Source organism: Hipposideros armiger, unplaced genomic scaffold (genome assembly GCF_001890085.2).
Source record: "Hipposideros armiger isolate ML-2016 unplaced genomic scaffold, ASM189008v1 scaffold_505, whole genome shotgun sequence".
Lineage (NCBI taxonomy): Eukaryota > Metazoa > Chordata > Mammalia > Chiroptera > Hipposideridae > Hipposideros > Hipposideros armiger.
In genome coordinates, this window is record NW_017731855.1 from 240,135 (window position 1) to 257,370 (window position 17,236).

The window sequence follows — 17,236 nt, forward strand, 5'->3', positions numbered from 1 at the left end:
TTATTCCACTTAAAATGAATTAGAGTTTCAAAATCTTTTATAAGACACCAATTCTCATATCACATGACGTAAACAGGTCTTTAATGTTGTTTATAGTGGAGTCACAAGCAGTAAAAGTAGAAAGAAGTATAGGATTTCTTGATTCATGACACAATAATATCCCATAATGGGTCTCAGTAAAAATACAGAGACTCAAAGAATCAAGCCTGCATGCAACCTGAACTTCTTCTAGTCCTGCTGTTTTTAATACGGGGAGAGCACCCCCTAGTGGAGATAATGAATATGTGTGGGGATGCTACTGGCATTTCGCAGCATAGTATAATATCCGTTGTTCTGCAGTGCACTGGGAGACTCACACAATGAATTAAGAACTTCCAAATGTCCCCATCCAATATTCGTGTGAGTGAAAAATTGCTTATGACTATCTGTGCCTAGATTCTAACTTCACTTTACAGCTAAACATAAAGTATTTTTACAGTTTTAATATTGATTTTTTTTTCCAGGAAAGGAACTATTGGGTCTTCGGAAAAGTCATGATGCATGTTTGCAACAGATGGCACTAGCTCATTTTTGGAAGTACTAGAGTCATTTGCATCTATGTTATTGCTATGTCATTTCACAGCTGACAGTTCTAGCTTCATTCTAAAAAAAAGTTGAGCTATTTGGTTGAGTTTTGGAGATTTTACAAGTTGAAGATGGAAGACCAAAGTGTGCATTTTTGCTATATTTTACTGTTTTACTTTCATAAACGGAAGAACGTGCGTCAAGCTTGTGAAAAGTTGCATAAAGTTTACGGTGACAATGCTCTACAAGAACATCAGTGCCAACGATGGTTCACAAAATTACGTGCTGGTGATTTTGATCTCAACAACGCTCCTCGGACAGGGAGGTACACCAAGGTTGATGACGACAAAATAAAGGCATTGTCGAGTCAAACCCACGTTACACGACACGAGAGATTGCAGAAACATTGAACATCCATCATTCAAGTGCTCAAGACCACCTGAAGAAGCTGGGATACGTAAGCAAGCTCGCTATTTGGGTTCCGCATGAACTCAAAGAAGTTCATTTGACGGTGTGTATAAATATCTGCAATATGCTCATTAAAGGTGAGGAAAACGATCCTTTTTTGAAGTGACTGATAACTGATGATGAGAAGTGGATTGTTTACAACCATGTGGTGCACAAACGGTCTGGGTCCCGACATGATGATTAACCTCAAACGACATCGAAAGCAGACATTCATCAGAGGAAGGTTATGCTCTCAGTGTGGTGGGATTTTAAAGGTGTCGTGTTTTTCGAGCTCCTACCAAGGAACCAAAAAATCAATTCAAATGTGTACTGTCGGGAATTGGACAGTTTGTACAAATCCATTATCCAGAAACATCCAGAGCTTGTTCATTGTAAAGGAGTTGTGTTCCATCGCAACTACACGAGACCACACACAATTTTGATCACCCGTGAAAAATTATTGGAGCTTGGATGGAATGTGTTGCCACACCCACCATACTCGCCTGACCTTGCTCCATCAGACTTCCACTTGTTTCTCTCTCTTCAAAACTCCTTGCATGTAGGACTGGCCTAGTGGCGCCTTGGTTAAGAGCTTGCTTGGGACACCAGAGGGCCCCGGTTCGGATCCCACATATGAGGGCCAGTGACACTGCCCTCCACAGCTAAGATGCTGAACAACAGCTCGACCTGGAGCTGGGCTGCCGTGAGTCGCTGGCAATGGCGTAGGCTGCAGCCCCTGTGGCAGTGGGTTGCCATGGGCTACCGTGTGTAGCCAGCAGCCAGCGTGAGCGTCCAGCAGCTGCAGTGAGCAGCCGTCCAGAAGCCGGCGACTGATGTGCCTTGCCCGGGAAGAGCGCAATGATGGTGCCAACTTGGACCAGTGAAGTAACCTCCTCCACAACTAGACTGAAGAACAAAACGACAGCAACTTGTCTGTTCCCCTTCCCCCAATTCCCCAGCTCTGTTCCCGTCCCCCCAATTCCCCAATAAAAATATTTTTAAAAAAACAAAAAGACTCCTTGCGTGGTATAACGTTCAATTCAGATGAGGCTGTAATTCAGCACCTTGTTCAGTTTTTCGCAAATAAAGATGAAAAAAAATATATGAACAAGGAATTATGAAGCTCACTGAAAGATGGCAAAAGGTTATTGAACAAAATGGGCAATATATCATTGATTGATCTTTGTTCTTTATATAAATAAATGACCTTTGAAAAACATAGACAACATATGTTATGACTTTTCCAAAGACCCAATACTATATCAACTGAGGGAAAGTGGTACTATGTTTGGCTTGAAACTTTACCAAAATTGATCGATATTTTCAGAAAATCATGGCATCACGTGGAAAGAAGTGGTATATGAGCCACTGAGGTAAACATTTTTTTATCCATCTGTATTCATAGGTGTCACATTTACAATGATGACACACATAGGTGCATGGATCTGATGTCAGAAAAATATATTCATTTTATTAAAAGTTATTTTCTTTTTTCACTGTGTTGTACACCTGAAACTAATATGATGTTGCATGTCAACTATACTTTAATAAAAAAGAAGAAACAAAAAAAAGAAAGGCTCTTGCAAAAACAAGTTTCTTTTTATTTCTCCTTTATATTATAATTAGAGTGTTATATTGATCTTTGTTGTAACTATGTGTACAGACAGGTTTAATTACCTAGTATCTATTAATATAATTTTAGAATAGTAAAGTAAGAATTATAAAACATTTGTTATTAAAAGAGGACATCAATTTCATGGGTTTGAGAAATACTGATCCAGTTCAACTCCCTCAACTTATTATGGGGAAACTGAGGTCCAGAGAAGAAAATGAACTTGCTCAAGGTCACGTTATGAGTTTGAGACAAACCATTACCAAAATTTTCAGATTCTCAATCCATGCTGCCTGAAAATCAGGAACGCATTTGCAAAAAAAACCAAAAAACAAAAACAAAAAGGGCAGCTATAAATGTGTCTAAGGTCCCAAGCTAGCCTGCAAATACAGCTTATATTACTCACATACATAGCTAAAATTAGTGTGATTAGAATGAAAATTTAAAAACCTTTGGTTGGTGGTATAAAAACAGTAAGTTTCTAAAGTATTATGAATAGATAAACCTTAGCCTAGCATTCAGGGTCATTCAAAATCTGGCTCAAATCTATTTTTCTAACCTTTCTACCAATATGATATAAACAATTAAAGTCTGGGGTGTTAGGCTGAATCTTTTTAGCCTTTATATACCCCAGCACCTAACAGCTGGCCCATAGGGTGCATTTGTTGTCTGTTGATGAATGAATAACAAATGAAAAAAAATTTGTTTCAATCAGACAAGTTTACTCACTGTTCCCCACATACCCCACACATATTCTTACCTGGAAAGCCCTATCTATAGTTCCTCTCTCAAATCCTAAAATCCAGGCCTCTTAGCTCAGTCCATGGGCCTTCCCATGAAGCCTCACACACCTCTCTCCCTTCTAACCAAATCATCCTCAGCATCCTTTGAGGCCCAGCTCAAGGCCCCTCCCTTATATATCCTTCTGGGCTAATTCACCTACCATAATTCCTTCCCATTCCAAACTCACACCATGTATTAAAGAGGCTATGTTAAGAGCCTGGATTTTGTAATCAAACTAATGTAGGTTTATATTCCTTTACATTTGTGACCTTGGGCAAGTGATTTTACCTCTATAAGTCTCAGTTTAATTTTCTATAAAATGGAGATTTGATATAGTACCTGCCTTCAGAGGACTTTGTGAGAAATAAAGTTAAACTAGATACTTTATAAAAATTCCCATGCTAGGCATATAATAGGCAATAGGCACTCAATAAGTATTTGTTATATAAATGGGTGAAGAAAAGGTCTTCACGCAAATGCTAATCTTTATGACCCTTTCTCAATGACTTTTGAACAAAATTGTTATAAAATCTCCAAACTTTATACCCATTTGGGAATATATATCATTTTCTGAAAACATAAAGTGCTCACGATGCTTAACTAAAAAGCAAAAAGACAAAACTTCTTAAACTAAAAATGATTATATTGCCTCTGAACCTTTCTGTGACCAGGGCTCAGGCCCACAACTCAGCCGATGATCACAGGCTCTCAGTCCAAACAGCACTTTGCAGGTGGCTGCACTAACATTGTAGTAGAGGCCAGGAGGGTGGAGCTCACAACCCAGCTGCCTTGGGAGCCACAGCTACTGCCTGGCAGTGACATCTGTAAGTAGTTTGACGTGAGCATGGAGTTCAGCATCCTGTCCATGTTCCCCTGCCCCATTCCTTTGTCAGGATTGTACCCACCCTTCCACCTTGAGAATGTCTTTCCATGCCATAGGTACAGGGAAGGCTTCCATAGTCTGTCTGCAGGAGGGCGAGACAGTGTAATTCACCCAGCCCAGGGCCTGGAATCAATCCATGTCACAGGACCTGGTGGGATTTCTTGTACTGGGAATGAGAGACAGCAAAAGGGGAAAAATATATAGAAGAAGTGCAGACCAAAGGGGACAGGCACTGCCTATGTGGAGGTCTAAGATCTTTGCCAAGATGGCAGCTGCTAGTCCCATGTGGCTATTTAGATTTGAAATGTGCCTGATACTAAGCAAAGTGAGTTGTAAGTGTAAAATACACACTGGATTTCAAAGAGTTGGTACAAGAAAAAGAATTTAAGGTATTTCTTTACCAAAAAGCACTATATAAATGCTGTATTCTAATTATTAAATTTGTTTCTCACAGGGGTATGGGTTAGAAGTTCTCACACTGCTTTGCATGTATGCAAGGGTTGAATGAATGAGTCAGTATACTATAGATGATGGGAACCAGGTTTCTCACTGTCAGAGAAATAAGCTACAAATAAGGACAGAAAGAGGGCTGGCATAATTGCTGTGGTACTAGATTACAGTCAGAGATATCAGCATGAACTCACACTTATTGATTTACTTATCTACTTACTTATTTTATACTTTCCCATTTGCAATTAGCAAATAATCTGTGGGGTGATACTTTGCCACTATGTGAATAACTAGTTTCCCCAACATTCATTCACCTACAATTTTTACATCCATTAATAACATTGACCTGAATCAATTATTTAATTGGAGGGTGAAAAGAATAGTGATTTTCAATTTCTGTCTTTCCCACTGAAGCAATTCAGTAAATGATGATTAGGTACCCAGCTAGTCGACAAGATTATTCATAACCCGTAATGTAGTTTAAGTTTATAGTTACACTTACCAACATATAAAGCTTTGCTCTCATTTTCCACTGAAATTTTGAGCTATGTTATGGGTTCAATAGGATTTTGTGAGCTACTCTAAGATGCAACAACTGTGTACACCCGGGATACCTAAAGTGGGATCAGCAGTGCGATATAAATGTTACTCCAGAAGAGAACTCCATAGTCAAGTAGGGTTGTCAAATGCTGAGTGAGACCCAGTCAAAAGGTTTCTTTATTAGGAAACTTTGAAATAGTTTACTAATGTGCTTTGAGAAGGGAGACAGCAGAAAGTAGCATTTTCCAAACTTACTTGACTAATGTTCTAAGGAATGCACTTTGGGAAATATCAATATGTACCACTGGATTAAAAAGTCATTTTCAATCCAAGACAGAAAATAAAGAAACAGCACCATTAGAGATATACATTACCATTCTTCCTTGCACCCCAACCTCCAACTACAACAGCAACTTTCTAGTGTTCGAGTAAAGAGTATTGTGGCTTGGTGCATCCTCACTGCTTAATTCTATTCTCTGCATGCATGAGCTACTGTTGTATAAGACATTTGTAAATCAAGTGCTCCTGTATCTGAGAGAAGGACTACGAAACACTGTGTATCTACTATCAGCTAGGCCCTGTGTTAAATATTTTATATAGACTCACTTATCTCTGACAGTAGTCACATGAGGTGACTATTTTATCCCCATTTTACAGATCAGGAAATAACTTGCCCAAAGTAACTTGCCCAAGTTCCCAAAGCCAGTAAATGTCAAAGCCAGGAATCAAACTCAGGTATGTCTGGTTCTTTCCATTGTGCCACTTCTGGAAGCCAAGGGACTTCTAAGCACCCTAAATGAGTTTCACTGGGAAAGGGAATTCCTTCTTCTGATATAGCTTCCGGGATTAAGAAATGAAGGGTTAACACCTAACCCTACATAAGGTGATTTCCCCAAATTCTCCCATTTGGCATAGATGCATCTGAACTTGCACTTCAGCTCTGTTGATAGCCACACTGGCTTCCTGACAGGCAGACATACCACTAATGCCATATCATCTAGGCTCCAGGTATGAATCTGAACTTCAATTTAGATGTGTTTTCCCTTGGCTTTTATTCTAAACAGAGGAGTCCCTACATTTAAACTTTAAATAGCCAAACTAATAAGTGATAAAAATGTACAAGGGCTTCAGCCCTTCAATCAACTTCTAGTCACAGTTTAGATTTTGAATAGTATTCTCAATCATTAGGGCAAGGTTATTTTAATTTCTTCAGGGTGTATTTCATTCCTTTCCCTCAGAGTCCACTTCTGTATTTCATCCAGAGATTATAAAACTAGACTATACTTATTGGACTAGTAAGTTGCCTGTTTTTGCCAATTGTACTTTGGGTAAACTGCAGGATCTTGGATTAAATAATCCTGACCTCTAGCTGGATGATTCAAAGAACACACACACACATTTCTACCATAAACGTTTCTCATTTTCTTTACAGTAACTCTATAGGCAGAAAATATGATAGACCTTTAACACAGAAAGCCAGAATGGTATAGTGGAAAACCTATGAGTTTTGGGGCCAGAGAGGCCTGAGTTTGAATATCATTTCCACCTCCTGCTAGCTATGATCCTGAGAAAATTACTTCAGCTCACTGGGCTTCAGTATCCTCATTTATAAAATGGAGATAACCACTATAGGTGATACATAGGGACAGAAGCAAGGCATCCCCAAGCTGGAATTGCTTTCAGAAAAAGATTAGGAAGAAATGTGTCATAATGGCTGTTCAGTCCATCTATAGAAATGACACAAACCAAGCACAATTTGTAAATGTTTGAAGAGATTTGACACCTAATCCCAAATAAGGTGATTAGGGTTTAGTCTCAGGAAAGCACATTTAAAACTATAAGAAATTAGCCTTCAACAGAATCAAGTATAACCAAAGCTGAATCAAAAAGAAAATGATAGTCTTTAAAAAACTAAAAAGGGAAATACATACAGCTACGTAATTATAAAAGGTTTTCCCTACAAAAAGGAAAGCCCCAAAGTTAATCTTTAGGTGAAGCACCTCAAATATTGTCCATGGCTAAGAATACCTAACACATGAATATAAACATCTGGTCCATGGGCAAGTATAGCACTAGAGTGCCATGAAAATCACCTTGTAATACCTCACTTCCATTTGCTCTGGAGTCCTATGTCCACCAAACAACTTACTACTTATTCTATTTATATTTGCTTTTCCATACATTTTTAATACAGACAGATGTAGCTAACCAGCTAACATGAATGGCATGGTCCACTATACATTTCTATTTCTCCATATAAATTAATAAATTTATATCCTAAGACTTTAATACATTGGACCCTTAGGTGTTTGCCTAGTATGAATCTATCTCCCTTTGGTATATTCACAGAATTAAAATTCTGAAGCAAAATTTTAAAAGATTGACAAAAACCTAGTTTTGCTGAGTGAGTGAGGTAACAGCAGATCCTCAGGCTGAGCAACTTTTCTGGAAAAGAATTTGGCAATGAGTTATCAAAATGTATATACCCTTTTACCTAAATAAACTTACTTCTAGGAATTTAATTCTAGGAGAGAATCACATAAGTCAAAAAGTAAGGATGTTCATTAAAGCATTGTTTTTAATAGCTAGAAATTAGACATTTGGGTTGTTTTTATCAATAGGGCACTAAGTAAGTCAATTATGATCCATACATTAAATGTACAATGCAATCAGTAAAAAGGAGGATGTAGTTCTATAATTATTTCCAAGGAAAGATGTCCACAACATAGACATTAAGTGAAAATAGCAGATGTAATATCCCATTTGTACAAAGCTGTACACTTCTTAGCACCATGTGCAGTGTTTCTCTTGTACATTGTACAGAACGTTATATCCCCATGAGCTCTGCCATGGTCTATAAAATGCATTTTATAATCATCTTCTGAAAATTCACAATGCTTTTTAACATACTGAATACTCTTGAAGCCATTGTGTTAACATTGTTTAACCTAGCATTATCCAAAGGAACCTATCATAGAATCCTTTTATCACATAACACCTTTTAAAATATCAAGCAAATATATGTAAAATCAAATAAATCAAATATGAAGCAACTATTGGGTCGTCGGAAAAGTCATAATGCAGTTTTGCAATGAAAAACATAGAAAAAATATGTCATGACTTTTCCGACAACCCAATAGTTTCCAGAAAACCCTTTGGGAAGCACAAGCTTTAGAGAGTTGACAGAAGATTCATCAGAATGTTAATAGTCAGTCTGTTTTTCTATCTACCCACCAAAAATACACTATATCTTTATAAAAAATAGCGATTTATGAAAGAAAAAATTCCAGCTATACAAACAACGACTGCCGTATGTTGAGGACCTACTTTGTGTCATGCTAAAGGCTTTATATATTCAGAAAATGAGGATGAAATAACATGAGAAGAAATCACGCCTTAGACATCACATGACTTACCTTAGCTCATGCAGGCAGGTAGTAAGTGGCCAAGCCTCAATTTAACAACAGGTCAATATGTGTGCTCTTTTCACTACACCATACTCTGTCTCTCCCACAAGATACTCTTTAAGTTTCCATTTTAGTAGCAAGCCAGCCTGCCAGCCTGTCAACACCAGGTGGCACCCCTGTGATCTCCTGTGGGCCTCTTTCAAACCTCAACATGAAGTAGGAGAAAGTAAAGTACCTAGCATATTACTTGAAATGTAGTAAATTTAATACAGACATTCATTTAATGATTGTCCTTTGAATAGTTTTAACATAAAGAACTTACTTACTTTGAGATCTTAGCTGTGTTATACAACTTTAAACTGATGAAAATTAAGGCTTTAATATTAATGAATTATATGATAATTATATACTTGATTTGGAAAAACAGTTGAGTGATGACATGGAATACTTACTTCAAATTTCACAGAGTAAGTGTAGGTTATAGTCAACTTATCTGTATATTCTCCAGGAATTTCCATAGGGGGTCCATTACAAGTTACACAATTTTCATCTGAATGCTTATAGCTAACAAAAGAGAAAAAAATGAAGAGAGGTGAATTTTTATACCAAACTGACATTGTAAATTTCCAATTTATGGTGCTTCAAGCATATAACAATATCAGGCTGAAAAAATTGCCATTTAATTATATTCTGCATTTTAAAACTCCTTACGATTTAAAATACTTTTGTTTTCAAATGTTCCTAACAACCAAATGAGACCCAATATACTGCCCAAAATTTAATATTTAAGAATCTTCTCTTTGCCTGTAGACAGATTTGTGGTGTTTGGTTATTTTAAAATCTATTAGCAAATGGCTTTATTTTTCATCTTTTATCTCATCTCTCTTCGATATACTAAATAACTTACCTTGCAACCTAAACTTTAGGGCTAAAAAATCAAATACTGAAACAGAAATCATATTTATAAACACCCAGAAATTTGAGGACCTACTATGTGCAAAATGCCATGCTTAGAGCTGGCCGAGTAGCCCAGTTGGTTAAGAGTGGGAGCTCTGAGCAACAGGTTCACTGGTTCCATCCCACATGGGCCAGTGAGCTGCGCCCGATCTGAGCTGCCCAGAGCTGCCAACAGGTGGCCGGAATGCTCAGTGGTTAGAGCATGCGCTCTTATTAACAAGGTTGCCGGTTCGACTCCTGCATGGGATGGTGGGCTATGTCTACCCGCAACTAAGATTGAACACGGCACCTTAAGCTGAGCTGCCCTGAGCTGCCGTTGGGTGGCCGGATGGCGACTGGACTTGGAGCTGAGCTAGCTGCGCCCTCCACAATTAAGATTGAAGGACAACAACTTGGCTGCTCTCCTTCCCCAATTCCCCAACAAAATCTTAATTAAAAAATGCCATGCTTAGCAATAAAAGGTACTGAGGACATAATCTATGTGAGCCTTTTGTGTTTGAAAAAGAGAACGGTTATTAAAAACAGAAGATGGAAAGCAAAAACTAGAAACATTTGAAACTAGACAGGACTGATGAAGCTAGCAAATGCCTAGCCAGTGATAAAGAGCCTCTTATATCACTTGAAAAGTAGAAGAGGAATAAAGGGGAGAGAAAAAAATCATAAGGAGAAACAGTCATGCTCCATGTACTCAACATAGAATTTATCTTTTGGCTTCTGTCTAAAGAATAATATGGTATCTCTACAAGTACAGGCACAATAAAACCATTTGTTCACAACTGTGAAGGTTATTGATGTGCACTTCTTTTTATTCTTTTAACCCCAGTGTCTAGAACATAATATGCACTTACTATGTGTTTGTAGAATACATGTATTCTATTTAAAGCCAAAATACATTATGAATTAAAGAAATAATAATTGTTAAGGCTACAGATCAAAACTTAACACTAAAGAGAAAAATTAAATTACTGCATGATAACGCATGTCAAAGTTTACTGTTTAAGCATGGGCCTTAAACCCAGTATAGGAAATACCTGCATTTCATATGAGAGAGATTATGCAGCAAAAATTGTGTTAAGATCGCTAATCAAGGTGGAAGACATATTTTAAACCACTGGCTTTACATATGGGTAATATAAGGCCTTATAGGCCATTCTCAGATCTTTGGCTTTTACTCTAAACAAGATGGGACATCACCAGGAGTCCTGACAAGAGGATTGACATGAAATGACATTTTAAAAGGAATGCTCTGAATGCTGTATCAAGAACAGACTGCTAAAAAGCAAGGGTGGCAGCAGGGAGACCAGCTATGTTTTTGCAATAATCTAGGTGAAATATAATGATGTCTTAGACCAGGTGGTAGTGGTGGAGGTGATGAGAATTGATGGATTCTGAATATGTTGTGAACATTGAGCCACATGATCTGCCAAAGGATTGGGCTGGATATAGGGCATGAGTGAAGAATGATAAAGAGGAATCAAGGGTGATGCCCTGGTCCTGGGGCCTGAGCAACTGGAAGGATGCAGTTGCCATTTGCTGAGATAGAGAAAACAACAGGAGAAACAGGTTTGGGGGGAAGATTAGAAGTTCATTTTTGGACACGTTAAGTTTGAAATGCCTATTAAACAGCCAAGTGGACATGTCAATTAGACAGCTAGATATATAAGTCTACAGATCTAAGAGTCATTGTGGTATCTAACACCATGAAACAGAATAAGATTGCCAAGATATGTGTATAAACAAAGAAGATAACAAGTTCAAAGACTGAGTCCTGGGGCCCTCTAACATAAAGAGGATGGAGAAATAAGAAGACTAATAAGTGACCAGTGTGACTGGAGAAAACCAGGAAAAGTATGGTAACCCAAAAGCCAAATGAAGCAAGAGTTTTAAGAAAAAAAAGATGATCACGATGTCAAAAAAAACCAACAATCCTATTAAAAATTGGGCAAAGGACCTGAATAGACATTTCTCCAAAGAAGATATCAAGATGGCTAACAGACATGAAAAGATGCTCAGTATCACTAATCATCAGGGAAATCCAAATCAAAACAACAGTGAGATATCACATCACACCTGTGAGAATGTTTATGATAAAAAAGACAACAAATAAGTGTTGGTGATGGTGTGGAGACGTGGGAAATCTTGTGCTCTATTGATGGCAATGTAAATTGGTGTACTCATTATGAGAAACACTATGGAGATTCCTCAAAAAAATAATAATAGAACTACCATACTACCCAGCAATTTTACTTCTGGGTATTTATCTGAAGAAAACAAAAACCTTAACTCGAAATGATATACCCCCCATGTTCATTGCAGTATTATATACAATAGCTAAGATATGAAGATATGGAAGCATCCATGAATAAATAGATAAAGAAGAGGTGATAGCAATTAAAGAAGAGAGTTAGGATACCCTCATTAAGTCTATTCTCTTCCAAATATGTCAATTCTTCCTCACTTTACATGGTATTCAGATGCTTACTATCGGCTACAGGGAATAAAATTGCTTATTAGATTTTTCAAACCGTGTATCTAAGGTTATTTCACATGTGTATACTAAAACTGAAAATTCTAGTTGAGAAGTTCTATATTTTGAATTAATTTTAATCTAATGGAGCTAATTAAAAAGATATTCTGTAATTACCTTTTGGGATCAACTCTAGCAGCAACCAACCTTGCAACACTCCAATTTGTTTCACTGTCCCTGTGATATGTAATAGTAATAGTAACATGGTTGAACAGGTAGAAAGTATTGTTTTTGTTGAATTCAGACTGCAAAAAGATAAAGCAATTTTTTAAAAGTTTGAACATTTCCTAGAAAATAAAACATAAAAAATTTGATCATGTCATAGAAATGAGATTTCTTTAAAAACGGAGTTATAAATTAAGCATAGTGAAGAGTAAATGTATTTTTTTAAGATTAAAACTGTAGCCATGAGCAGTTGGCCTAAAATTAAGATATTAGTTAAGTAATTGCTACAAATAAATAATACTGCAAAACTGTAAAATTCATAAATGCATGTATCTCTTTGAATTTTTAACCACACAAAACTATGAAGTAATACAAATAAACTAATAAAATGTTATCAGTATATAAAGTTTAAGTATAAGTATAAGTATTAAGTATAAGTATAAGTATAAGTATACCAAACATTTGGACTTTATTTATGATAAAAGTAATGGAGCAAGAAAAAAATAGCAGGCTGTGTTTCAGAATGTTAACAATGGTGGCTTTGGGTAGTGAGTTATAGGCAGTAATTTTTCCACTGCTTTATACATTTCTGTACTTCCCAAATTTTATATAATGAAGGTATATTTGCATTTGTAATCAGAAGCATCAAACAGACAAAAAGAGAATTAAACTCTCCCTACCAGGCAAGTATTCATTAGTTCACTCCTTTGTAGGCATATCTATATCTGAAAATAATCATCCAAACGTCCTAGATCAATGCTTCTTAAACTTGCAAGTTTATACAAATCCCCCAGGGATCTTGATAAAACGCAGATTCTGATTCACTAGGTCTAGGGTCAGGCCTGAAATTCTGTATGTCTAACAAATTCCCAATGGACGCCAATGTTCGTGGTCCTGGAACAACTTTGAGAACCACTGCTCTAATCCAGAAGACAGAAAACATTTGACTGCTTTTTTCTGGTAGAAGTGGTTAATGAGATTGAATGACTATTTTTCCATGGGAAGCTGGGGGTAATTTTTGTCTAAGATTTGTTATGAGTTGGAGTGTGTCTCCCCAAAACTTATCTGGAAGTCCTAACCCCTAGTACCTGTGAATGTGACTGTATTTGGAAATATGGTCTTTGCAGACAAAATCAAGTTAAGATTAGGGTGGGCTCTAATCCAATATGACTGGTGTCTTTACAAGAAGAGGAAAAAGACTGTGAAAATAGAGACACACAGAGAGAATGTCATGTGATGACAGAGCAGAGATTGGAGTGATGCAGCTGCAAGCCACGGAATGCCAAGGATTGTTGGCCATCACCAGAAGCTAGGAGAGAAGTGTATAACAGAGTCTCACTCACAGCCCTCAGAAGGAACCAACACTGCCCACACCTTGATCTCACACTTCTAGCCTCCAGAACTGTGAAACAATAAATTTCTGTTGTTGTAAGCTACCCATTTTGTGGTACTTTGTTACAGCTGCCCTAACAAACTAAGACAAGCATTAACAATATGAGCTTCTCAATCAGATAGCCATTTACTAGGTGTATGATTATTTTAAAAAGTCATTTAACCTCTTTGAGCCCTACTATTGCCTCCCAGGTGAGAAGGTTAATATGACATCCTTGGGCCAGCCAAGTGGCTCATTGGTTAGGATTTGGCTTGGGAGCGCAAGCTCTGAGCAGCAGGGCCACTGGTTCGGATCCCACATGGGACAGTGAGCTGCGCCCAAGAGCTGCTGCTGAGCTGCCAACAGGTAGCAGGGTGGCTCAGCTGGTGAGAGCATGCATTCTTAGCAACAAGGTTTCCGGTTCAACTCCCATATGGGATGGTAGACTACACCCACCCGCAACTAAGACTGAACATGGCACCTTGAGCTAAGCTGCCATGAGCTGCTGACAGGTGGCCGGATGGTGACTAGACTTGGAGCTGAGCTAGCTGCGCCCTCCACAACTAAGATTGAAGGACAAAAACTTGGTTGTTCCCCTTTCCCATTTCCCCAAAACTGTTCCCATTCCCCAACTCCCCAATAATCATCAGAGAAATGCAAATAAAAACCACAGTGAGATATCACCTCACACCAGTTGGAATGGCTATCATCAACAATACAAATAATAACAAGCATTGGAGAAGCTGTGGAGTAAAAGGAAACCCCATACACTGTTGGTTGGAATGCAGATTGGTGTAGCCCCTATGGAAGACAGTGTGGAGGTCCCTCACAAAGTTAAGAATAGAATTACCATAGGACCCAGCAATCCCTCTACTGGGTATCTATCCAAAACATCTGAAAACATTTATCTGTAAAGATATATATGCTCTGGTGTTAATTGCAGCTTTATTTATGGTGGCCAAGACATGGAAACAACCAAAGTGTCCTTCAATAGATGATTGGATAAAGAAGATGTGGTATATATACACAATGGAATACTACTCTGCCATCAGAAAAGATGAAATAGTGCCATTTGTGACAACATGGATGGATCTTGAGATTATTATGCTAAGCGAAATAAGTTGGACAGAAAAAGTCAAGAGCCATATGAGTTCACTGATACGTGGGATATAAAACTGAAAACAACAAAAGAACAAGACAAAGAGATAAAGAAACAAAACCTCATAGACATGGACAATAGTTTAGTGGTTACCAGAGGGTAAGGGGGGAGGAGGGTGGTAGATGAGGGTAAATGGGGTCAAATATATGGTGAGGGAAGAACTGACTCTGGGTGATGAGCACCCAAAGTGATATATAGATGATGTATTACAGAATTGTATACCTGAAACCTATGTAACTTTACTAACCATTGTCACCCCAATAAACTTTAACATTAAAAATAATAATAAATGAGGGCCAGCCGAGTGGCGCAATGGTTAAGAGCTGGCTTGGGATGCCAGAGGGCCCCGGTTCGGATCCCACATATGAGGGCCAGTGACACTGCCCTCCACAGCTTAGATGCTGAACAACAGCTCAACCTGGAGCTGGGCTGCCATGAATCGCCGGTGACGGCATAGGCTGCAGCCCCTGCTGCAGTGGTTGCCATGGGGTACTGTGTATAGCCAGCAGCTACTGTATGTAGCCAGCAGCCAGCATGAGCGGCCAGCAGCCACAGTGAGCAGCCGTCCAGAAGCCGGAGACTGATCTGCCTTGCCCGGGAAGAGTGCAATGATGGTGCCAACTTAGGCCAGTGAAGCAACGTCCTCCACAACTAGACTGAAGAACAAAAGGATAGCAACTTGTCTGTTCCCCTTCCCTCNCTCCACAACTAGACTGAAGAACAAAAGGATAGCAACTTGTCTGTTCCCCTTCCCTCAATTCCCCAATAAAAATCTTTAAAAACATTTATATATATATATATATATATATATATATATATATATATATATATATGTGCTCATTGTAGAATCGAGGTGCTGGGTATATGAAAGTCCATTAGATAATTCATTCAACTTTTCTGTATGTTTGAAAATGCTCATAATAAAATATTGAAAAAAGATATAAAATTATCATGTCTAAAGTATAATGTCTAGAGATATAGACTTGGGTACTAAAACTATAAAAGAAAGTCAAGGAATTGATTAGGATAAAAGAATAAAAAAATGTTACTTAAGTGGAAGAAAGGGTGTTATAAACGGGTAGGGATACATGTATACCTTCCAAAGTGGCTGGCCGAAATCTATTTCTTGTCCTGGTTGGGATTTACAAAGGTGTTCTCTTTATAATAATTCATTAAACTCTATGTGTTTTGTGTGGCTTTCTGTGTCTGTATTTTACACTCAATTTATCCTAAGGTAATTATTGGACAAGAGTTCACAGATGTTTGTACAATAATAACTATCATTTATTGAGTGCCTACTATGTATTAGACACTTCTCTAAGTTCTTTACAAATATTATCCTATTTATCCTCACAATCTTATGTAGTATATACTATTCTTATTCCCATTTTACAGATGAGACTCAGAGAGGTAAAATTTCACTGCAGCATTCTTAATACAAATTGGAAACACTAAACATAATGGAATGGATAAAAATTATGATCCATCCATACAATGGAATATTATGAAACTATTGAAAAAGTATAAATGCTTTTTCACACTTGTATTATCTATCTATCATCTAGCTAGCTAGCTAGCTATCTATTTATGAGAGGGGTCAGCAAACGGAGGCTCGCAAGCCACATGCGGCTCCTTGGGTACGTTCTGTCTCAAAAGTTTGCCGATCCCTGGAAGAGCCAATCCTGTCCCTCAGAACAATTTAAAATTTTTTCGAGACCCATAAATATAATTTTACATAATCACCATTATGTGAACAATATCATTTACAATTTTTATAAATGAAACTATGATAGTTTTATCTTCATTTTCAATTTTACTTCAGAGCCACAGTTCGCGAGCCACAGTTTGCTGAACCCTGGCGGCCCTTCCATCTCAAAAGGTTGCCAACCCCTGATCTAGGAGAACATGGTAACAAGTCCATTATAAACTCCTAAGTAGAGACAACCAAAGAAAGCAGATTATAGATATATAATCTCATTTATATTAAGAAATTATACATACATAAAAATAATCTATTAAAATTGAGGATTATGGGGAGACTCACTTCATACTTTTTATATCTGTGTTGTATAAGATTTTACAAACATATATTACTTTTGTAATCATGGTGGTAGTGGTTGCACAATATGAATGTACCTAATGAATTTTAAAGCAAAAATAAAAAGCTGTTTATTGGGCCAGCCGAGTGGCGCGATGGTTAAGAACTCGCTTGGGATGCCAGAGGACCCCGGTTCGGATCCCACATATGAGGGCCAGTGACACTGCCCTCCACAGCTAAGATGCCGAACAACAGCTCAACCTGGAGCTGGGCTGCTGTGAGTCGCCGGTGACGGCGTAAGCTGCAGTCCCTGTGGCAGTGGGTTGCCATGG

General features: G+C 37.9%; 1 protein-coding gene across 1 annotated transcript in view; it reads right to left on the minus strand.

Moving 5' to 3' along the window:
- The window catches only part of LOC109396166 (transmembrane 9 superfamily member 2-like), a 92,095-nt gene that overhangs the window by 47,546 nt on the left and 27,313 nt on the right, over window positions 1–17,236 (minus strand). Inside the window, exons 6-7 of the mRNA XM_019667778.1 lie at window positions 12,288–12,415; window positions 9,139–9,250 (exon numbers count right to left, since the gene is read on the minus strand). Coding sequence (XP_019523323.1) covers window positions 9,139–9,250; window positions 12,288–12,415 — 240 coding nt within the window. The remainder of the gene's footprint in view (window positions 1–9,138; window positions 9,251–12,287; window positions 12,416–17,236) is intronic.